This window comes from Equus przewalskii, chromosome 9 (genome assembly GCF_037783145.1).
Source record: "Equus przewalskii isolate Varuska chromosome 9, EquPr2, whole genome shotgun sequence".
In the NCBI taxonomy this organism is placed as follows: Eukaryota; Metazoa; Chordata; class Mammalia; order Perissodactyla; family Equidae; genus Equus; species Equus przewalskii.
The window spans coordinates 26,905,479-26,930,034 of record NC_091839.1 but is presented as its reverse complement, the minus strand read 5'-3'; the positions used below and the strand labels follow the sequence as shown (position 1 = coordinate 26,930,034).

The 24,556-nt window shown below is 42.3% G+C and overlaps 1 protein-coding gene across 3 annotated transcripts; it reads right to left on the bottom strand.

Moving 5' to 3' along the window:
• Positions 1 to 752: 752 nt before the first annotated feature.
• Positions 753 to 24,556, bottom strand: LOC103543469 (zinc finger protein 256-like). 3 transcript variants are annotated; one of them, XM_070633538.1, is made up of 5 exons: positions 24,248 to 24,556; positions 23,808 to 23,877; positions 22,524 to 22,594; positions 21,910 to 22,036; positions 753 to 4,871 (listed from the first exon to the last, which is right to left on the bottom strand). In XM_070633538.1, exons 1-5 carry the CDS (start codon positions 24,278 to 24,280, stop codon positions 2,914 to 2,916), a joined length of 2,259 nt encoding a protein of 752 aa, XP_070489639.1. In that variant the 5' UTR covers positions 24,281 to 24,556; the 3' UTR covers positions 753 to 2,913. The 3 variants fall into 3 exon arrangements, with proteins under 3 accessions (XP_070489639.1, XP_070489641.1, XP_070489640.1); XM_070633540.1 differs by lacking the exon at positions 22,524 to 22,594 and having other exon boundaries at positions 24,248 to 24,550; XM_070633539.1 differs by lacking the exons at positions 22,524 to 22,594; positions 23,808 to 23,877.

Genomic DNA, 24,556 nt, shown 5'->3' with positions numbered 1-24,556 from the left:
CTGGGGGAGTGTCCCGCACACGCCAAGGCCGGTTTCCCGCCAAACCCCAGGACCCGAGTGGAATCTTCCACTCCTTCTCTGAGCACATCCCGCTTCCACGTGGGAGCACTGACACTTGGGGAATTGGCAAACACTAGGAACCGGGGCTAGATTTACTGTACTACTGAATGCTGGGACTCAAGTGATGGACATTAAGGTCATAATGCAGACGAAACTTAACTATGTACGGTGTTTCTGACCATGACATTATGTGTGACACAAATCTTTGTGACAAACAATGAGGAAAATCCTAGTATTTAGAAATGATGACTCCATAAAGGTTGCTGATGCCATTTGAGAAAAATTCCAACGTGTGTTTCAGTCTTATTTGAAAATCAAAAGGGAAATAGCTATCACTCATATGAAAACTACGCAAATGCCGTGAACAGAACTTGTACAAGAGGTATACAGTTGGCCAAGACATGAAAAATGCTCAAAATCAAGAATCTTTCAGGAAAGGCAATTAAAACGACACAGATACTACTACACGTGTTAAAAGGCTGACATCAAAGAAGGACTGTATCAAGTATTGGGGGGAAGTGCAATTTTCACACACTGCGGGTGCGACAGCAAAAGGGAGCAATCCATGGTAGATTGCGGTCTGGCAGGTTCTTCAAGAGTTAAACACTCTTCTACCCTGTGACAGACATTGCCCTCTACTGTTATTGACAAAAGATAAAGGAAACATACACTGTAAAAGGAACTGACACAACTGTTTCTAACAGCTTTATTTTCAATAGTTAAAATACAAAAATAACCTGAAAGCCCATAAACACATGAATGCATAAACAGTGCTATATCCAAAGATAATATTACTCAGCAAAAAAGATGAATTAGTCATATATCATCATTGGTAAATCTCTATGAAATATAAAAAAAAAGAAGAAAAAAGACCAAACGTTTTATAATTCCAATCGTAGGATTTCAAGAAAAAGCAAAGGTATCTACTGCAAGCAAAGTAAGTGAATGGGTAGCTGGAGAGGTGGGAAGGCCAAGGAGAGATTATGATAGGATGTGAGGTAAATATACCGAGACACATAAGGTCATTCTCAGGACTATGATGATGGTCTCAGAGGCTCATAAATATGTCAAAACTTAGCAAATTGTACACTTTAAATACAAGCAGTTTAGTTCATGTAAATTATACCTTAATAAAGCTTTAAAAATTGGCTCAATATAAAAAAAGATCTGTATGTCCCATTGTTTTTGGAAAATGTTTGGCAACCCTGTATTGACTCCATCATCTGTCTCCTCACGCCCTCTAGGGGTCAGTCTTCCCTCAGTGACAACAAACATGGAGAACACTGAAGGATATTTCCACCCCAGTTAACAGGAATGCTGCCTGGATCACAAGAGCCACATCCCTGGGCTATGGATCCCCATTCTTTCCTGCCTATGCAGTAATGGCCTTGAGGTGAATAGCACTGGGAGGCTACAGAAATCCACAAAACCTTTCAATTATTTTTATTACATTCTTGGGTAATGATTTCAGCTAAACAAGATAAACATGCCTGGAGGTCCCGAGATTTGTGTAAAACTGATCCAACACAGTCAGTGTCACTGAACAGTTTCTGCATGCACTTTCATAAGAGGCACATTCCATCTAGCTGGCTGCAGTCTCCTCCATTCCCTGTTAAGCCAGTGTTTCTCCATCAATTATGGTTTCCCCTGGACACAACGGTCTTACAACCAGTGACCGTCGCCCAATGAACTGTGGACATCAGGGCACATGGCTCTTTGTAGATGGGAAGATATCCCCTCCACAGGGCTGACGTCCCCTGTGAGACCTCCTGTGAGGAAGGGAAAAAGTTCATGCTGCCCTCACATGCACTTGAGGTTCTCACACCAACCCTCTCTTCAGGGTCATCACTGAGCCTCCTGAATCCCGCTTCCAGGCCTCAAATGAGGAGCAGAAAGCCTTGCAGTATTTCCTGGGAGGCTGTGGGCAGCAAAGGAAATTTGGTCAAAACTGGCAAGTCATTTCCTGCCATTATACTGTCTCTCCTCAGGCACACAAAGTTTGAGACTCTTAAAAAGTTTTCCCTTCATGCTTGTAGAGCCCAAATCTGTTTATAAACTACCCCACACAGTGAGAGAACATCCAAGATTAAAGACGACTTAAACAGGTGGGGCAGGCAGTTCTCCAGTTCATGACTGGGAAGCTGGAATCTCATAACAAGTATCATGTGAGACCAACATGTCCTGAGAAATATCATCTTTGTGAAAAGCTGCCAGCTGAACTCATATGATAGCCCAACTCAATAGTGACACAGGTCCATGCCCAACATAGCCAAGTAGGAGGGAAGCTGACCCCCGTAAGGGTTCACATTATTCCTAATTTGCTCTAATTCCTGAGAGAACAGAGATCAGCTTCGCTGAGCACACAGGGGTGGTGACTGATGCACACTGTGTGGACCTGCCAGGTGGTAGAGGTGAAATGGCTTTGACGCAGAAATCGGCAGTGACATATGTGGCAAGAACCCTAGACGGATTGGAAATGCAACATACCACACATGGGGAATCTCCCCACTGTGCATGTTCAGACACATGAGATTCAGTTCAGACAAATGGCTCCTCAGTTTCCTCTGATGTCCTTACATCAAACCAGGGAATTGCACATCCCCTGTATATCTTGGTCTTTCTCTAGTTTGAATACTCTTATGTAGAGTGAGGGTAGATTTTCCCATAAGAATTTCCCACATTCACTGTGCTCGTAAAGCCATTCTCTATTAGGAGTTCTCCACTGGGAGGGAATGTTTTTGGCTAAAGGACTTTCCACAATCACTGTACTCATGAGACCTGTCTCCTGTGTGAACTGTGATGACAATGGGTGCTGGAATCAAAAGTAAAAGATTTCCCATGTTAGCTGCATTTCTAAAGTCTTTCTCTGTTATGAACTCTCTGGTGCGTTGAGAGATGAGGTTTTTGGCTAAAGGATTTCCCACATTCATTACACTCATAAGGCCTTTCTCCAGTGTGAACTCTCTGGTGTTTAATGAACTGTGATCTAACCTTAAAGGATTTCCCACATTCCCTGCACTCATGAGGCCTTTCTCCAGTATGAGATCTCAGATGATAACGGAGGCTGGAGCTAGCAGTATAAGATTTCCCACATTCCCTGCACTCATAAGGCCTTTCTCCAGTGTGAACTCTTTGATGATAACAGAGGATGGAGCCATAGGTAAAAGATTTCCCACATTCACTGCACACATAAGGCTTTTCTCCCGTGTGAACTCTCTCGTGTATGATGAGCTTCCACCTATTCTTAAAAGATTTCCCACATTCATTACACTTGTAAGGCCTTTCTCCAGTGTGAACTATCTGATGATAACGGAGTTGGGAGCTAAAGATAAAACATTTCCCACATTCACTGCACTCATAAGGCCTTTCTCTACCATGAATCCTCTGATGATAACGGAGGCCAGAACTCATGGTAAAAGATTTCCCGCATTCACTGCACTCATAAGGCCTTTCCCCTGTGTGAGTACTCTGATGATAACGAAGGCTGGACCTAGAAGTAAAAGATTTCCCACATTCCTTGCATTCATAAGGCCTTTCTCCTGTGTGAGATCTCTGATGATAACTGAGGGCAGAGCTACAAGTAAAAGATTTCACACAGACACTACACTTGTAAGGCTTTTCTCCCGTATGAACTCTCTGGTGTAAAATGAGGTTATTTCTTCGATTAAAGAATTTCCCACAATCAGTACACCCATAAGGCCTTCCTCCAATGTGAGCTGTCTGATGTTGACTGAATTGGCTTCTATCCTTAAAGGATTTCCTACATTTACTGGACCCACAAGGCCTATTTCCTGTGTGAGAAATCTGATGATAAATGAGTGCAGAGCTGGAGGTAAAAGATTTCCCACAGTCACTACATTTATAAGACATTTCCCCAGAATGTACTCTCCCATGTTGAATGAACACTGAGCTACGGTTAAAAGATTTCTCACATTCACTGCACACATAGCTGTTCTCTCCACTTTGACTTCTCTGAGTATGAGTAAGGATGGATTGGTGGCTTAAGGATTTCCCACATTTGCTGCACTTGCACAGTCTTGTCCCAGTATGATTTCTTCGATGTTGAACAAGGGTTGAGCTTCGCCTAAAAGATTTGCCACATTCTCCACACACATGAAGCCTTTCCCCAGTGTGGACTCTCTGGTGCATAACAAACGAGGATTTGTACCTGAATGTTTTCCCACATTCATGGCACTCAAAACACTGTCTTCCAGCATGGACACCCTGGTCCTGAACAAGTGTGCGAATGGGAGTGAAGGCTTTCTTGCATTCTCCCCAGGTGTAATGACTGTTTCTGCCTGGTAAAGTGGCCCTGCATTGGGTGATTTTCTTGGGCTTCTCCCTGGTATGAGTGGTCTGTTGCTGCTGTTGTTCGAAGCTGGCCAGGAAGTCCTTCCCCACCTCTTCCCAGGAAAAGGGATTCCCTGACACATGGAATCTGCAGCTCTTCACAAACGAGGCCCTGTCCACTCTGCTTCTGAAGGGTTTCTCTCCCACATGCTGCTCCTGGTGCTGTTGACCCACTCTGCTTCTGAAGGGTTTCTCTCCCAAGTGCTGCTCCTGGTGCTGTTGAAACTTGGCACTGAAATAAAATCCTTTTGTGCAAGCCCCACACTTTAACAGTTTCAGGCTGTGTTGTGTTCTCTGCTGCTCAGCAAAGAGGAAAATGTCTCTCAAGACTGGACCACACATCTCACAGGGGTGGGTCCTCTGGGAAGATAGAGCTGCCGTGGGAGTCGTGGCCTGTGAGACTGCTACAGAAATGCTTTGTTGAAAAAGAGGCTCCACATCTTCTGCTCCACAGCAGCAACCTAAACACAGAGAAACTCTCGTAAAGCACATGTTGACTACAGGGAGGGGCAATCTCATCGCAAATGTTTTTCTGCCTCATCTAGGAATGAGTCTATGGGATGCTCTTCAAGACAAGAAAGTTGGAATACAGTTGAAGTGACTGCTTGTACTACTGGGACCCTAAGGTCAAAGAATGGTGAACATCTCACCAGGGAAAGGATATAAAAACAGTGTGTGAAACAAGGAAAAGTGGCAGGGGCTACAAGACAGAAATAGACAGTAAAACAATAGGGGCTGGCCTGGTGGCACAGTGGTTAAGTGTGCATGTTCCGCTTTGGCAGCCCAGGGCTTGCAGGTTCGGATCCCAGGTGCAGACATGGCAGTGCTTGGCAAGCCATGCTGTGGTAGGCGTCCCACATATAAAGTAGAGGAAGATGGACAAGGATGTTAGCTCAGGGCCAGTCTTCCTCAGCAAAACAGAGGAGGATTGGCAGATGTTAGCTCAGGGCTAATCTTCAAAAAACAACAACCAAGAAAACAAGACAGTCAAACAATAGGGACTTCAATATTCCCCTTTCAACACTGGGTAGGTCATCCAGACAGAAAATTAATAAGGAAACTTTGGACTTGAATTATACTTTATCTCAAATGGACCTAAAAGACACATACAGAACATTCTATCCAAAGGCAACAAAATACACATTTTGCAAGTGTATACGGAACATTCCATATCACATGTCACGTTATAGGTCATAAAAGTAGTCTTAACAAATTGAAGAACATTGAAATAACATCAGGATCTTTTTCAATCACAACAGTATGAAAGTAGAAATCAGTAACAGGAGGAAAGCCAGAAAATTCAAAACATGTGGAAATTAAACAACACAATCCTGAAAAACCAATGGGTGAAAGAAGAAACCAAAAAATGTCTTAAGACAAAGAAAATAGAAACACACATACCAAAAGTTATGGGACGCAGCAAAAGCAGTACTAAGAGGGAAATTTAGAGTAATAAATGCCTACATTAGATAAAAGATCTCAAATAAGTAACTTTATAGCTCAAGGAACTAGATGAAGAACAAATTCAGCCCAAAATAGCAGAAGAAAAGAAATAACAAAAAACAGACCTGAAATAAATGAAATACAGACTAAAAACAGAAAAGACAAATGACAAACATCTCATTTTTAAAAAGACGAACAGGGGCCAGCCCAGTGGCACAGCAGTTAAGTGCGCACATTCCGCTTCGGCAGCCTGGGGTTCACCGGTTCGGATCCCGGGTGAGGACATGGCACTGCGTGGCACGCCATGCTGTGGTAGGCATCCCACATATAAAGTAGAGGAAGATGGGCACAGATGTTAGCTCAGGGCCAGTCTTCCTCAGCAAAAAGAGGAGGCTTGGCAGCAGTTAGCTCAGGCCTAATCTTCCTCAAAAAAAAAAAAAAAGATGAACAAAGTTTTAAAACTTTTAGGTACACTAAACAAAAAAGACCCAAATAAATACATCTGGAATGAAAGAGGAACATTACAACTTATACCATGGGAACACATAAAATCATAAAAGACCAGTATCAACAATCAAATGCCAACAAATTGGATAGCCTAGAAGAAATGGATAAATTCCTAGAAACATACAATTTACCAAGACCAAATCATGAAAAATTGAAAATCTGAATAGATGTATAACTAGTAAGTAGGTTGAATCAGTAATCAAAGATCTGCCAGTGATGAAAAGCCCAGGAGCAGATACTGTCTCTGGTGAGTTCTAGCAAACATTTCAAGAAGTAACATCAATTCGCCACAAACTCTTCCAGAAATTGAAGAGGATGAACCACTTCCAAACTCATTTTATGAGGCCAGCAATATCCTACTACCAAAGTCACACAGGGACACTACAAGAAAAGAATATTAGACCCCAATATTTATGATGAACATACATGCAGACATTCTCACGAAAAAGCATTTCAAAAGATTCAGCATAGTTTCATGATAAAAACTCTCTCAATAAGCAGACCATATGGAAGAGAGAATTAGTGAGCTTGAAGATAGAAATCAAGAAATGATTCAGGTGGAGGCAGAGAGAAAACTAAGATGAAAAAAATGAAGAAATTCTATAAGAAATATTCTACTGAATTAGAAAAAGTAACAAGGATTATAGGTATCCCAGAATAAGAAAAGAGAGAGAAAGGAGCAGAGATCTTATTATAAGAAATAACAGGGGCCGGCCTGACGCTCGTGGGTTTGGATCCCTGGTGTGGACTTACACACTGCTCATCAAGCCATGCAGTAGTGGCATCCGACATGTAACAGAGGAAGATTGGCACAGATGTTAGCTCAGAGCCAATCCTCCTCACGAAAAAAAAAGAAAAAGAAAAAGAAATAATAGCTGAGAACTTCCCCATCCGGGGGAAGGGACTGGATATTCAACTACATGAAGCTAATCGGACTCCTAGTTATCTTACTGCAAAAAGACCTTCTCCAAGGCAAATAATGTTAAAACTGTCAAAAGACAATGACAAAGAAAGAATATTAAGGGCAGCCATAGAGAAAAAACTGACTTACAAAGGAACCTGCATCAGGCTTTCAATGGATTTCTAAGCAGAAATCCTACAAGCTAGAAGAGAGCAGAATGATGTATTCAAAATGTTGAAAGACAAAATCTATCATACAAGAATACTCTATCCAGCAAAATTATCCTTCAGATATGACAGAGAAGTAAAACCTTTCCCAGACAAACAAAAGCTGAGGGAGTTCATCACCACTAGACCTGCCTTACCAGAAATGTTGAAAGGAGCCCTCCTACCTGAAACAAAAAGGCAAAGGTTCATGAAGCTTTGAACAAGCGACAAATAAACAAAATCAGAAAGTTACAACTCTATATCAGAATAGGTTAGTAAACAATTATAACATGAAGGCTAAAGGGAAAGAAAGCATGAAAAATAACCATAAACACTTCAATTTGGTCACAAACTCAAAACAGAAAAGAGTAATTTGTGATGAGAAAAACATAGAAGAGGAAGAGGAAAAGGATGGAACATGCATAGGCTAATTGAGATAAAATGATATTGGCAGAAAAAGGACCATCTCATCTATGATCTCTTTTATACAAATCTCATGGAAACCACTAAACAAAAAAATCAGAACAGAATCACAAAGTATAAATACAGAGAAAACTGAGAAAAGTATCACAGAAAACCACCAAATGAAAATGGGAGTCAAAATACAAGGAAAGGGCTGGCCCTGTGGCTGAGTGGTTAAGTTCGCACGCTCCGCTCCGGCGGCCCAGGGTTCAGATCCTGGGCGTGGACATGGCACCGCTCATCAGGCCATGTTGAGGCAGTGTCCCATGTGCCACAACTAGAAGGACCACAGCTAAAAAATATACAACTAAATGCTGGGGGGATTTGGGGAGAAGAAGCAGAAAAAAAAAGAAAAACAAGGAAAAAGAACCAATGGAAATATACAACAACCAGAAAATAAAAGATAAAATGGCCGTATTTAAGCCCTCATGTCAATAATCACTGTAAATGTAAATGGATTCAGTTCACCAATCAAAAGACCCAGTGTCTAAATGGATTAAAAACCAAGACCCAATAATATGCTGCCTCCAGGAGACACACCTCAGCTCTAAAAATGAACGCATGGTGAGTGTGAAGGGATGGAAGATGATACATACGTCAAGCTAATGGCAACCAAAAGAAAATAGCTGTAGCCACTTTTCTCAGACAAAGCAGACTTCAAGAAAAAAAAAGATAAGAGGCAAACATGGATATTATATAATAATAAAAGGGACATTCCAACAAGAAGACATAAGACTTACTAAGGTATATGCACCTAACAAAGGAGCACCAAAATACGTAAAGCAACTATTAACAGACCTAAAAGGGAGAAATTGACAGCAACACAATCATAGTGGGGGACTTTAGCATCCCACTTACATCACTGGATAGATGATCCAGACAAAAAAATCAACAATGAAACATTGGCCTTAAATGAAAGACGAGATTAGAGGGACTTAATAGATATATACGACACTCCAGCCAAAAGCATCAAAATACACATTCTTCTCAAGTACACATGGAACATTCTCAAAGACAGACCACACTGGGAAAGAGAGCAAGCCTCAATAAATTTAAGAAGCCTAAAATCATGGGGCTGGCCCCGTGGCAGAGTGGTTAAGTTCGCGCGCTCCGCTGCAGGCAGCACAGTGTTTCGTTGGTTCGAATCCTGGGAGTGGACATGGCACTGCTCATCAAACCACACTGAGGCAGCGTGCCACATGCCACAGCTAGAAGGACCCACAACTAAGAATATACAACTATGTACCGGGGGCTTTGGGGAGAAAAAGGAAAAAAATAAAATCTTTAAAAAAAAAAAAGAAGAAGCCTAAAATCATATCAAGCATCTTTTCTGAGCACAATATTAGGAAACTAGAAATCAACTACCAGATAAAAGCTGGAAAACTCACAAATATGTGAAGACTAAACAACATGCTACTGAACAACTATTCAATCAATAAGAAATCAAAGGAGAAATCAAAAAATACCTGGAGACAAATGAAAATAAAAACACAACACACCAAAACTTGTGGGATGGACACAGGTTCCGGTGACTTCAGCAACATTGTGGCGTGATCTCCCCCGCGACTCTCTCCCCTCCAAAGTACAACCAAAAAGAGCAACTGCTTTCCAACCAAAAAAACAGTCCTAATAAAAGAAATCATCAGAGACCCACAGCAGCCAAACGACGGAGGGCGGAGAGGCTGCAGCCCGCCTTGGAGGAACTGGAACAGGGTAGGAGAGAACTTCGCTCCCGCCCCTAGAGACTGGGATCACTGCCGCGGGTGCAGGAAGGAGCGGGGGAGGGGCCGCGTGTGGGGGGATCCTCCAGGACTCCCACCACCCGTGCAGCAAAACCTCTAACAGGGGACAGCTTTCGCGTGGGGAAGCCCCAGCAAGCCAGGTCCCTGGGAGACCAGAAAGCGAGAGCTAATCCAAAAAGGGTCGAAGTGAGTGAAAGTGCCCCTCCTCCCCCAGGCCATGCTGGGCGCTGCCATCTTGGCTGAAGACGCAGGGCTCAGAAAACAAGCCTCTCAAACCCCATCTAGTGGCAACAGGCTGTAATTGCAGCCGAATAATAGCATCATGTGTAAAAACCACTCCTCTACCATCCAGCAATTAATAAAAGCTCCATTCCAAATAGAAAACACTAAAAATACAGAAGTAGCTCCTGAGGGCTTGGAAATGGGTAAACTAAGTGAAGAGGAGTTCAAAATAGCTATCCTCAAAATATTCAAGGAGGTAAAGGGAAATATAAACAAGTCCACAAGTTCTGGAGTTACTTCACAAAAGAGATTGAAATTATAAAGAAGAATCAATTAGAAATACTAGAGATGAAAAATACAATGGATCAGATAAAACAGAATATGGATTCCCTGAATGCCTGTGTAGACACCATAGAGGGGAAAATTAGCATAATCAAAGATAGACACGCTGAATGGCTCCAGACAGAGGAAGAAAGAGAACTAAGAATTAAAAAATCTGAAGAAAATCTCAGAGAAATAGCTGACTCAGTGAGAGAATGCAACTTAAGAATCATTGGAATTCCTGAGGGCATGGAAAAGGAAAATGGAGCAGAAAGTGTGCTCAACGAAATAATAGAAGAGAAATCCCTAAATCCAGGGATTGAGAGAGAAATGTGTGTGGAGGAAGTTTTCAGATCTCCTAGATTTGTCAATGTAAAAAGACCTACTGCAAGGTACATAGTAGTAAAAATGGCAAAAATGAAGGACCAAGAAATAATACTCAGGGCAGCAAGGCAGAAGAAAATAACCTACAAAGGAACCCCCATCAGACTTTCAGCGGATTTCTCTACAGAAACCTTACAAGCTAGGAGAGATTGGAGTGACGTATTCAAAACTTTGAAGGATAAAAATCGTCAGCCAAGAATACTCTATCCAGCAAACATATCCTTCAGATATGAGGGAGAAATTAAATCTTTTCCAGACAAACAAAAGCTGAGGGACTTTGTAGTCACACGACCTCCACTACATGAAATCCTCAAGAAGGCTCTCATACCTGAAAAAAGGAAAAAAGGGAGTAAGTGGTCACAAAATACAGAGTAGGGAGACAGATAGAAATTGAACAGGATAGCAAATATTCAACTATAGCATTAGGATAAAGGGAAGGAAATCACGAAAGCAAAGACAATCTTATCACTCTAACCACAAACTCACAACACAAGTTGGAATAAGAGACGAAAATAATAATTTAGGAGGGGAGGAGGAAAGGGCCTAAAACAGTCTAGGCTAAGGAAGTAAGAGACAACCAAAAAATGGACTATGTTATACATGAGATTCTGAATACAAACTTCAGGGTAGCCACTAAACTAAAAAACAGAACAGAGACATAAAACATAAATAAGGAAAAGTCTAAGACACCCAGCATAAGAAACTGCAGAAGTCAATGGGTAGGCTAAAATACAGAGGACGAGAAAGAAAGGAAACAGGAAAACCAGAAAACGAGCAACAGAATGACAGCATTAAGCCCTCATGCATCAATACTCACCCTCAATTAAATGGATTGAACTCTTCAACAAAAAGACACAGAGTGGCAAAAAGGATTAAAGAACAAGATCCAACAATTTGTTGCCTCCAGGAAACACACCTCACCTCCAAGGACAAACACAGGCTCAGAGTGAAGGAGTGGAAGACAATACTCCAAACTAATAGCAAATAAAAGAAAGCAGGTGTTGCAATGCTTATATCACACAAAACAGACTTCAAGATAAGGCAGGTAAAGAGAGACACAGTGAGTCAATATATAATGATCAAAGGGACACTTCAACAAGAAGAAATAACACTTATAAATATCTATGCACCCAACACAGGAGCACCAAAGTTCATAAAACAACTATTCACAAACCTAAAAGAAGCTATCAAAAATAACACAATAATAGTAGGGTACCTCAACACCCCACACACATCAATGGACAGATCATCCAGACAGAAAATCAACAAAGAAACAGTGGAGCTAAACGAAAAGCTAAAACAGTTGGACTTAATGGACATACACAGAACACTTCATCCAAAAACAGCAGAATACACATTCTTCTCAAGCGCGCATGGAACATTCTCAAGGATAGACCATATGTTGGGAAACAAGGCAAGCCTCTATAAATTTAAAAAAATTGAAATAATAACAACTATCTTTTCCGATCACAATGCTGTAAAGCTAGAAATTAATTACAAGAAAAAAGCTGAGAAAGGCACAAGGATGTGGAGACTAATCAATACGCTATTGAACAAGCAATGGATCACTGAAGAAATTAAGGAAGAAATCAAAAAATACCTGGAGGCAAGTGAAAATGATAACATGCCATACCAACTCATAAGGGATGCAGCAAAAGCTGTACTAACAGGAAAATTCATCGCAATTCAGGCACATCTTAACAAACAAGAAAAATCCCAAATCAGCAATCTTAAACTACACCTAACTGAATTAGAGAAAGAAGAACAAAGCCCAAAGTCAGCAGAAGGAGAGAAAGAAAACAAATCAGAGCAGAAATAAATGCTACTGAAACAAAAAAGGCAGGAGAAAGGATCAACGAAACAAAGAGCTGGTTCTTTGAGAAGATAAAGAAAATTGACAAACCCCTAGCCAGACTTACAAAGAAAAAAAGAGAGAAAGCTCAAATAAACAAAATCAGAAATGAAAGATGAGAAATAACAACAGACTCTGCAGAAATACAACGGATTATAAGAGAATACTATGAAAAACTATATGCCAGCAAAATGGATAACCTAGAGGAAATGGATAAATTTTTGGACTCCTACAATCTCCCAAAGCTCACTCAAGAAGAAGCAGACAATTTGAACAGACCAATCACAAGCAAAGAGATTGAAACAGCCATCAAAAGCATCCCAAAGAATAAAACCCCAGGACCAGATGGCGTTCCTGGGGAATTCTACCAAACTTTCAGAGAGGATTTAATACCTATCCTTTTCAAGCTATTCCAAAAGATTAGGGAAGATGGAACACTTCCTAACACATTCTCTGAGGCCAACATCACACTGATACCAAAGCCTGACAAGGACAGCACGAAAAAGGAGAACTACAGGCCAATATCGCTGATGAACATAGATGCAAAAATTCTCAACAAAATTTTGGTAACCCGAATACAGCAATTCATCAAAAGGATCATACATCATGATCAAGTGGGATTCATACCAGGGACACAGGGATGGTTCAACAACCGCAAATCAATCAACATGATACACCACATCAACAAACTGAGGAATAAAAACCACATGACCATCTCAATAGATGCAGAGAAAGCGTTTGACAAGATCCAACAGCCATTTATGATAAAAACTCTGAACAAAATGGGGATAGAAGGGAACTACCTCAACATAATAAAGGCCACATATGACAAACCCACACCCAACATCATTCTCAATGGGCAAAAACTGAGCGCCATCCCCCTGAGAACAGGAACGAGACAAGGATGGCCTCTATCACCACTCTTATTTAACATAGTACTGGAGGTCCTGGCCAGAGCAATTAGGCAAGAAAAAGGAATAAAAGGAATCCAAATCGGGGGGAAGAAGTGAAACTCTCGCTGTTTGCAGACAACATGATCTTATATATAGAAAACCCCAAAGAATCCATTGGAAAACTTTTAGAAGTAATCAACAACTACAGCAAAGTTGCAAGGTATAAAATCAATTTACATAAATCAGTAGCATTTCTATACAGTAACAGAAAAAGAACTCAAGAACACAATACCATTCACAATTGCAACAAAAAGAATAAAATACCTCAGGGCGAATTTAACTAAAGAAGTGAAAGACCTATACAATGAAAATTACAAGGCTTTTCTGAAAGACATGGATGAAGATATAGAGATGGAAAGACATTCCATGTACATGGATTAGAAGAATAAACTTGGTTAAAATGTCCATTCTACCTAAAGCAATCTACAGATTCAACGCCATCCCAATCAGAATCCCAATGACATTCTTTACAGAAATAGAACAAAGAATCCTAAAATTCATATGGGGCAACAAAAGACCCCGAATTGCTAAATCAATCCTGAGAAAAAAAGAACACAGCTGGAGGCATCACAATCCCTGACTTCAAAACATTCTACAAACCTACAGTAATCAAAACAGCACGGTACTGGTACAAAGACAGGTGCACAGATCAATGGAACAGAATTGAAAGCCCAGAAATAAAACCACACATCTATGGACAGCTTATCTTTGACAAAGGAGCTGAGGGCCTACAATGGAGAAAAGAAAGTCTTTTCAACAAACGGTGCTGGGAAAACTGGAGGGCCACATGTAAAAGAATGAAAATTGACCATTCTTTTTCACCATTCACCAAAATAAACTCAAAATGGATCAAAGACCTAAAGCTGAGACCTAAAAGCATAAAGCTTCTAGAAGAAAATGTAGGCAGTACACTCTTTGACATCAGTATTAAAGGGTCTTTTCAGACACCATGTCTTCTCAGTCAAGGGAAACAATAGAAGGAATAAACAAATGGGACTTCATCAGACTAAAGAGCTTCTTCAAGGCAAGGGAAAACAGGATTGAAACAAAAAAACAACGCACTAACTGGGAAAAAATATTTGCAAGTAATACGTCTGACAAAGGCTTAATATCCATAATACATAACGAACTCACACAACTCAACAACAAAAAAATTAAAACCCCTGATCAAAAAATGGGCAGGAGACATGAACTGAGATTTCTCCAAAGAAGATATACAGATGGCCAATAGGCACATGAAAAGATGTTCATCATCGCTGATCATCAGGGAAATGCAAATCAAAACTACACTAAGATATCACCTTACACCCATTAGAATGACAAAAATAACTAAAACAAATAGTAACAAATGTTGGAGAGGTTGTGGCGAAAAAGGAACCCTCATACACTGCTGGTGGGAATGCAAACTGGTGCAGCCACTATGGAAAACAGTATGGAGATTTCTCAAAAAATTAAAAATAGAACTACAATACGATCCAGCTATTCCACTACTGGGTATCTATGCAGAGAGCTTGAAGTCAGCAATTCCAAAAGTCCTGTGCACCCCAATGTTTATTGCAGCATTATTTACAATCGCCAAGATGTGGAAGCAACCTAAGTGCCCATCAAGAGATGATTGGATAAAGAAGATGTGGTGTATATATACAATGGAACACTACTCAGCCGTAAAAAAGCACAAAATCGCCCCATTTGCAACAACATGGATGGACCTTGAGGAAATTATGCTAAGTGAAATAAGCCAGACAGAAAAGGACAATCTCTGTATGACTCCACTCATATGAGGAATTTAAACCTGTGGACAAAGAGAACAGATTAGTGACTACCAAGGGAAAGCGGGGGTGAGGGGTGGGCACAAAGGGTGAAGGGTTGCACCTACAACACGACTGACATACAATAATATACAACTGAAATTTCACAAGATTGTAACCTATCATTAACTCAATAAAAAATTAAAAAAAAAAAAAACTTACGGGATGCAGCAAAAGTGGTATTAAGATGGAAGTTTACAGCAATACAGGCCCACCTCAAGAAACAAGAAAAATCCCAAATAAACAATCTAACACTATACTTAAAAGAACTAGAAAAATAACAAAGTCCAAAGTCAGTAGAATGAAGGGAATAATAAAAACCAGAGCATCAATAAATGAAATAGAGAGTGAAAGAAAGTAACAGAAAGGATCAATAAAATTAAGAGCTCGTTCTTTGAAAAGATAAACAACACTGACAAACCCTTACCTAGACTTAGTAAGAAAAACAGACAGCTCAAATAAACAAATCAGAAATGAGAGGGGCTGGCCAGGTGGCGCAGTGGTTAACTTTGCATGTTCCGCTTCGGCAGCCCGGGGTTCGCCGGTTCAGATCCCTGGTGCATACCTATGCACTGCTTGTCAAGCCATGCCGTGGCAGGCATCCCACATAAAATAGAGGAAGATGGGCACGGATGTTAGCTCAGGGCCAGTCTTCCTCAGCAAAAAGAGGAGGCTTGGTGGCAGATGTTAGCTCAGAGCTAATCTTCCTCAAAAAAGAAAGAAAGAAAAGAAAATTGAAAAAAAAAAAAAAGAAACAAGAGGCAGAGCTGGCCCCATGACCAAGTGGTTAGGTTCATGTGCTCCGCTTCAGTGGCCCAGGGTTTGCTGGTTCAGGTGTGGACCTAGCACTGCTCATCAAGCCATGCTGAGGCAGCATCCCACATAGAAGAACTAGCAGGATCTACAACTAGGGTATACAACTACGTACTGAGAGGCTTTGGGGAGAAAAAAAAAGAGAGGAAGATTAGCAACAGGTGTTAGGTCTGAGTCAATCATTCTTAAAAAAAAAAAAAAAAGAGGGGGAAATTACAGGTACCACAGAAATACAAAGTATTACAAGAGAGTACTAGGAAAAGCTATATGCCAACAAATTGGATAACCTACAAGAACTGGACAAATTCTTAGCATGATACAACCTCCCAAAACTAAATCAAGAATAGAGAATCTGAATGGACCAATAAAGAGAATGGAAGAGTAATCAAAAACCTCCCCTAAAACAAAAACCCAGGACCAGGTGGCTTCTCTGGGTGAATTCTACCACACATTCAAAGAAGATATAATACCTATCCTTCTCAAACTCTTCCAAAAATTGAAGAGGATGGAACACTTTCTAACTCATTTTACAAGGCCAACATTACCGTGACATGAAACCAGACAAGGACAACACAAAAAAGGAAAATTACAGGCCAATATTGCTGATTAACATAGATGTGAAGATCCTCAATAAACTATCAGCAAATCGAATACAACAATACATTAAAAGGATCATACATGGGGCAGGCCCGGTGGCCGAGTGGTTAAGTTTGCGTGCTCCACTTCGGCGGCCCAGGGTTTCGCCGGTTCGGATCCTGGGTGCAGACATGGCACTGCTCATTAGGCCATGCTCAGGCGGCGTCCCACATGCCACAACTAGAAGGACCCATAATTAAAACATACAACTATGTACTGGGAGGATTTGGGGAAAAAAGGCAGGGGGGGAAAAAAAGGAAGATTGGCAACAGTTGTTAGTTCAGATCCCAATCTAAAAAAAAAAAAAAAACAAAGGATCATATGCTATAATCAAGTGGGATTTATTCTAGAGATGCAGGGATGGTTCAATATCCGCAATCAATCAATGTGACACACCGCATTAACAAAATGAAGAAGAAAAATCAAATACTCATCTCACCAGACAAAGAGAAAGCATTTGACAAGATCCAATATCCATTTATGACAAAAACAACTCTCAATAAAATGGGTATAAAAGGTAAGTATCTCAACATAATAAAGGTCATTTATGACAAACCGACAGCCAACATCACAATTGACAGTGAAAAACTGGAAGCTATTCCCCTGAGAACAGGAACAGGAGAAGGATGCACACTCTCGTCATTCTTATTCAACATAGTATCAGAAGTCCTAGCCAGAACAATTAGGCAAGAAAAAGAAATAAAAGGCATCCAAATTGGAAAGGAAGAAGAAAACTGTCCCTACTTGTGGATAACATAATTCTACATATAGAAAACCCTAAAGAATCCACCAGAAAACTATTAGAAATAAATAATGAATACACCTCCTCAGCAAAAAGAGGATTGGTGGCAGATGTTAGCTCAGGGCTAATCTTCCTCGAAAAATAAACAATGAAAACCATTTCTCCTCAGGCAAGGGAAACAAAAGAAAAAATAAACAAATGGGACTACTTCAAACTAAAAAGCTACTGTAAGGCAGAGGAAATCAGGAACAAAATGAAAAGACAACCCACTAACTGGGAGAAAATATTTGCAAATCATATATCCGACAAGGAGTTAATGTCCAAAATATATAAAGAACTCAACAACAAAAAAATCAAACCACTAGATCAAAAAACGGGCAGAGGACCTGAACAGAAATTTTTCCTAAGAAAATATACAGATGGCCAAGAGGCACATGAAAAAATGCTCAACATCACCAATTATTAGGGAGAAGTAAATCAAAACTACGAGATATGACTTCACACCTGAAAGAATGACTATTATTAAAAAGATAAGAAATAACAAGTGTTGGAGAGGATGTGGAGAAAAGGGAACACGCAAACACTGCTGGTGGGAATGCAAACTGGTGCAGCCACTATGGAAAACAGTATGGAGATTCCTCAAAAAATTAAAAAGAGAAATACCACATGACCCAGCTCTTCCACTTTTGGATATTTATCCAAAGAAATGAAAACACTAATTCTAAAAGACACATGCACCCCTATGTTCATCGCAGCATTATTCATAAAAGCTAGCAACACAAGTTGGAAGCAACTTGTGGAAGCAACACAAGTGCCCATCAGTAGACGAATGAATAAAGAAGATGTGGTGTGTATACACACACACACACAATGAAATACTACTCAGCCATAAAAAAAAAAGACAAAACTGCACCACTTGCAACAACATGGATGGACCTTGAGGGTATTATGCTAAGCACAATAAGTCAAACAGACAAAGAAAAATGTCCTATGATTTCTCTCGTATGTGGAAGATAAACAAACACATAGATAAGCATAACAGATTGGTGGTTACCAGAGGAGAAAAGTGTGAGGGGAAAGCAAAAAGGGTAAAAAGGCACACATGTATGGTGAAGAATCAAAACTAGACGACTGGTGGCGAACATGACACAGTCTATACAGAAGCTGAAATATAATAGTGTACACCCGAAATTCAAACAATTTTATAAACCAGTGTCACCTGAATAAAATAATTTTTAAAAAACTCTCTCAACGAAATTAGGTATATAAAACATATACTTCAACATAATATGTCATATATGATAAGCCTACAACCTACAAAGAATTCAATGGTAAAATGCTAAAAGCTTGTCCTCTAAGATCAGGAACAGGACAAAAATAGCCACTCTCCCACCATTTCTATTCAACATGGGACTGAAGTCCTAGAGAGCAATTAGGCAAGAAAAGAAACAAAAGGCACGCCAACCAAAAAAGAAGTAAAATCATCTCTGTAGATGACATCATCTTACACAGAGAAAACCTCCTTACGGAGAGAAGACATCCTCCCCAAAACCGTTAAAACAAATAAACAAATTCAGTAAAGTTGCAGGATACAAAATCAACATACAAAAATCACTTGCGTTTTGCATATTCACAACAAACTATCTGAAGAAAGGAAGAAGGCAATCTCAGTTACAATAGCATCGAGACCAATAAAACACGAAGGATTAAATTTAACCAAGGAGTTGAAAGATACATACACTGAAAAGTACAAAACATTGATGAAGGAAAAGTGAAGACAACTGAAATAAATGGAAAGATATCCCAATTTCAAGGATTGGAGGAATTAACATTGTTAAATTGGCTATAATCCCCAGAGCAATCTACGCTTTGTATGCAATCCGTATTAAAATTGCAATACTTTTTTCACAGAAATAAAAAAAACCTACCTAAAAACTGAATGGAACCACAAAAGAGCCTGAATAGCCAAAGCAATCTTGAGAAAGATCAAAGCTGTAGGCATCGCATTCCTGATTTCAAACTATCTTACAGGCTATAGTAATCAAAACAGTATGGTACCAGCATAAAGACAGACCGACCAATGGAACAAAATAGAGAGAGCCCAGAAGTAAATCCATGCATATACAATCAACTAATCTTTTTTTTTTTTTTAATTTTAGTTTTCCTTTTTCTCCCCAAAGCCCCCCGGTACGTAGTTGTGGGGTTTTTTAGTTGTAGGTCCTTCTAGTTGTGGCATGTAGGATGCTGCCTCAACATGGCCTCATGAGCAGTGCCATGTCTGCGCCCAGGATTGGAACCAGCGACACCCCGGGCCACCAAAGCAGAGTGTGTGAACTTAACCACTCGGCCACGGGGCCGGCCCTTCAACTAATCTTTGATGAGGGCACCAAGAACACACAAGGGGGGAAGGACAGTCTCTTCAATAAATAGTGCTGGGAAAACTGGATAGCCATGTGCAAAAAAGTGAAAGGGATCCCCATCTTATAACATGCATGAAAATGAACTCAGAATGGATTAAAGACTTAAATTTAAATGTATGAAGTGAAACCTTAAAACTCCTATAGAAAGAAAATATAGAGACAGGGCTCCTTGACATTGCTCTTGCCAATGGTATTTTGAATATGACATCAAAAGCACAGGCAACAAAAGTTAAAATCAACAAGTAGGACCACATCAAATTACTGTGAAGAAAAGAGAACTCTTGAACATTGTTGCTGGGAATGGAAATTAGAGCAGTAATTATGGAAAATATTATGGAGGGTCCTCAAAAAACTTAAATAGAACTTCCATATGATCCACCATTCCAATTTCTGGGGAGATATATATATATCCCAAGGAAACAAAATCAGTTTCTCCCAAGAAATATCTGCATGTGCATATTCATTGCAGCATTATTCACAAAAGCCCCGACAGAGAAACACTGCTAAGTGTCCATCAATGGATAAACTGATAAAGAAAATGTAGTACACACACATTCACAGAATATTCAGCCATAAAAAAGAAGGAAGAACTGCGACTTGCAACAACACTGATGAAGCTGGAGGACATTATGCTAAGTGAAATATGCCAAAGAGAGAGACAAACACTGTATGGTATTACTTATATGTAGAATCTCAAATAAAAAGTCACACTCGGGGCCAGCCCTGTGGTCTCGTGGTTGGGTTCGCACGCTCCAGTTTGGCGGCCTGGGATTTCACCGGTTTGAATCCTGGGCGCAGACATGGCATTGCTCATCAGGCCACGTTGAGGCGGCCTCCCACATGCCAACTAGAAGGACCCACAACTAAAAATATACAACTATGTACTGGGGGGATTTGGGGAGAAAAAGCAGGAAAAAAGAAAACTGGCAACAGTTGTTAGCTCAGGTGCCAATCTTTAAACAAAAAAAAAAGTCGTCAAACTCATAGAACACAAAGTAGAATGTCAGAACCTGAGGGTTGGGGAGATGTTGGTCAAAGGATACACACTTTCATTTATAAGATGAATAAGTTCTGAGGGTCTAATGTATCATATGGTGACTACAGTTAATCGTACTGTACACTTGAAATTTGCTAAGAGAGTAAATCTTAAGTGTTTTCACCAAAAACAAAAAGAAAAAAAGGATATTAGCTCAGGTGATGAATGCATTAATTAACGTCATTGTGGTAATTCTTTATAATGTGTATGTTATCCAGTCATCACGCCACACACCTCAAATGCATGACTCTGTCAATTATACTTCAATAAAGCAGGGTGGGGGGGCCCAGTGGCGCAGCAGTTAAGTGCACACATTCCGCTTCTCGGCAGCCTGGGGTTTGCCGGTTCAGATCCTGGGTGCGGACATGGCACTGCTTGGCAAAAGTCATGCTGTGGTAGGCGTCCCACATATAAAGTAGAGGAAGATGGGCACAGATGTTAGCTCAGGGCCAGTCTTCCTCAGCAAAAAGAGGAGGATTGGCAGTAGTTAGCTCAGGGCTAATCTTCCTCAAAAAAAAAAATAAAATAAAATAATTTAAAAAAAGGCAGGGTGGGTAGGAATTGGGGGCGCAGGGAGAAGAGGAGGGAGAAACACTATAAAAAGTACCTTATAGGATAGTCTTAAAAAGTAGCCCATGTCCCAGATAAGTAGTGACCATGACAATGCCTGTAATTCCTGGCACAGGCAGGTCCTAGGAAAAGTCAGTTAAGGAAGGGAGCAAACCCTGCCATACACACACAAGTGCCATGGAGCTGGACACGTTCACCCAGCCATGGAGAGGGCAAGCAAGGCGCCATCCACTAGCCTCACTGCAAGACTACTGACCTGGAATCCTTCCCTGTGAGGGCTCAGTACAGAGGGTACTGGGGCTGCAGGGGAGAGAAGAGGGTGGTACACACCCAGCCCTAGCAACACAGCACCACCCAGAAAGAAAGAGAAGGATGTAATTCCCACAGTTCACATGTGAGAAGGACAGAGCACCTCCTAGGGAAAAGGAGTGGGAGGAAATACAGAGCCTAGTCCAGGTCATGGGGAGGGAGAGGGCCTTACCCAGTGAGGATATGAGTGTAAAGTTCTCCAGCATCACATCCAGGTACAGGCATCTCTGAGCCTCATCCAGGAGCCTCCATTCCTCCCCAGAGAAGTACACGGCAACATCATGAAAGGTCACACTGGCCTGTAATGACGGGAACAAATCAAATTATCATTCTTTCTCTGAGGACCCCACACATCTACCTCACTCTAAGCCTCCAGAGGTGCCCCCTACAGAGCAGACACCAGGTCCTGGTGCCACTCACACCAGCTCTCTCCTCACTGTCTCAGAAATCACTGTGTTCAGCCCCCAGCAACAAAGCCAGCGGGAGACATAGATACCATCTAAGCTCTGGGCCGGGCCTGCAGGGTCCCATCCCTCCTGCCAAGCAAATTCCCCTGGGTCTCCCAGATTATGCCTCCAAGACACAGAGGTTCATGCTTTGGTCTTAAGTCCCCAACAGCAGTGCCCTGGGGGCGATCAGCTCACACTTCCTCTCAAGGCGGGCATCACTCTGGAGACCCCTCTCATCTCTTCAGACTCCTGAACCTCAGACACTTCAGGCAACTAAGTGCCCTCCCACAGCTCTGCCACCTTCCTGCTCCACACCCAGAATTCTCCCTGGACTCACCTGTGAACTGCCACATGGCATCCAGACATTGCTTGACAAGTTCAAACAGGATCCAGTACAACCCCAGTCCTCTGATGAATTCCAATACCAGGAAAAGTCTCAAATGTCCTTAGAAGACCTGCCCCCCTGCCTCTCATTCTCCTTTCCTATTGGCCACCCAGAACCCACATGTCAATTTCACATGCTCACATCCTCTTCCACTTCTGTGCTATGCCTGTTGGCCCTTGAGTATCTACAACCCTCCTCTTTCCACTCTACCTTTGTTAAAACCCCAACCCAGGCGCCGGTCCCGTGGCTGAGTGGTTAAGTTTGCACGTTCCGCTTCAGCGGCCCAAAGTTTGACTTGTTTGGATCCTGGACACAGACCTAACACCACTCTTCAAGCCATGCTGAGGCAGTGTCCCACATAGCAGAACTAGAAGGCCTACAACTACAATATACAACTATGTACTGGGGGCTTTGTGGAGAAAAAGGAAAATAGAAAAAGATGGGCAACAGATGTTAGCTCAGGGTCAATGTTAAAAAAAAAAAAAAGGCGCACCCTGCCAGACACAATGACTCTCACAAACGACCACATATGCCCCAGACTTTACCCCCTAGCAGAACTAAAAACCCCACACTTCACCAAAGCTCACTATAAAGTTCTGTGAAGTGGAACAGACCTGGGTAAGCAGCAGACCCAGCCTCCTGTCACCTTCTCTCAATTACTCCCCTGCCTCCACAGCCAACTCTGTCCACTGATCTCGGGGAAGCCTCGGCCACCTGCCAGATCATTCTTCCCCTCACCTGTGTTTCTGAGGCCCAGCAACCCCAACCAGGTGCTGGGAAAGAGAACTACTCCTCAGAAGCACCCTAGTCTTTCTGACCTGCTAATAGCACTGCCAACATAACCTGCATTCGCCTGCTCAACATAATGCACAGCTCCACCCTGGTCCACACAACAGCCATCACCATTGCATGTCTCCATCCTGAACCCTTCTTCAGATTTCCAGGCCTGCCTGACTCACTGTTCTCTGAAACGTCTCCGACTCTTAACAGGGCCCGAACAAAACTTCTGATAGTTCCAAGGAAAGTTAACCTACTGCCAACTTCCCCATCCCAGTCGACAGAGCTTCCATCCCTTCAGCTGCCAGGACCAAAAACCCTGGGGTCATCTTTGACTCCTCCCTTTCTCTTCTGACCCGAAACACCCGCAATTCGGCTTGGCCCTTCTTAAAAAACGGATCCAGAATTCAACCACTTCTCCCACATCCATGGTGGTCACTCTGGTCCATCAACACTCACCTAGATTATTGCAATTACCTCCTGCTGGGCTCTCCGCCTCCTCCATCACCCCCACAGTGTGTTCTCTATCCTGCAGCCAGATGAAGCCGATTTAGATCCGGGTAAGGCGACCTCCTTCCTCTGACTCAAACCTCACCTTACGTCCCTAACAGATGCCCAGCTTCTCAGGAAGCGACGTTACAGGCCGGACTCCGGCCCCGCTGCATTTTGCTCCTCACAGAAAGAACGGAGCCTTCTGTACCCGGTTCCCAGCTGAGGCCGTCCCCACGCCTGTCCCCGCCGCCCCCTCGGCCCGGGACCCCCGCCCGCAGCCACAGGCCCCACAAGCGCCTCCCCGGCCCGGCCCCGGGGCCTGGGCTGCAGGCCCGGGAGCAGCGCCCGCCCGAGGGCTGGAGCTCGGGCTGCGCTGCGGGCGGGGCGGCCCGGAGCCGAGCGCTCACCTGAGCCGGCTCCCTCCGCGCGGCCGCCGCCATCGGCCTCAAAGGCGGAGCGGGGCCGGGAGCGGCGGGAGACGAGGCGCCGGGCGCGGCGCTCCCTGGCCCGGGCCTGGCGCGGGGCCCCGGGCGGCGTCGCCGAGCCTCAGAGCCGCCTGGGCCGCGGGGACAGCCCCTCCTCTCGCGCCTCCTCAAGTTAGTCGCAGCGACGCCGACCGCTCCGACACTCACGGAGTCCAAAACCTCAGACTGCGCGAGCCCACACCCAGACAAATCTAAAGACCGCCTCTAGGAAGAGGCCGGAAGTCCAGCCCC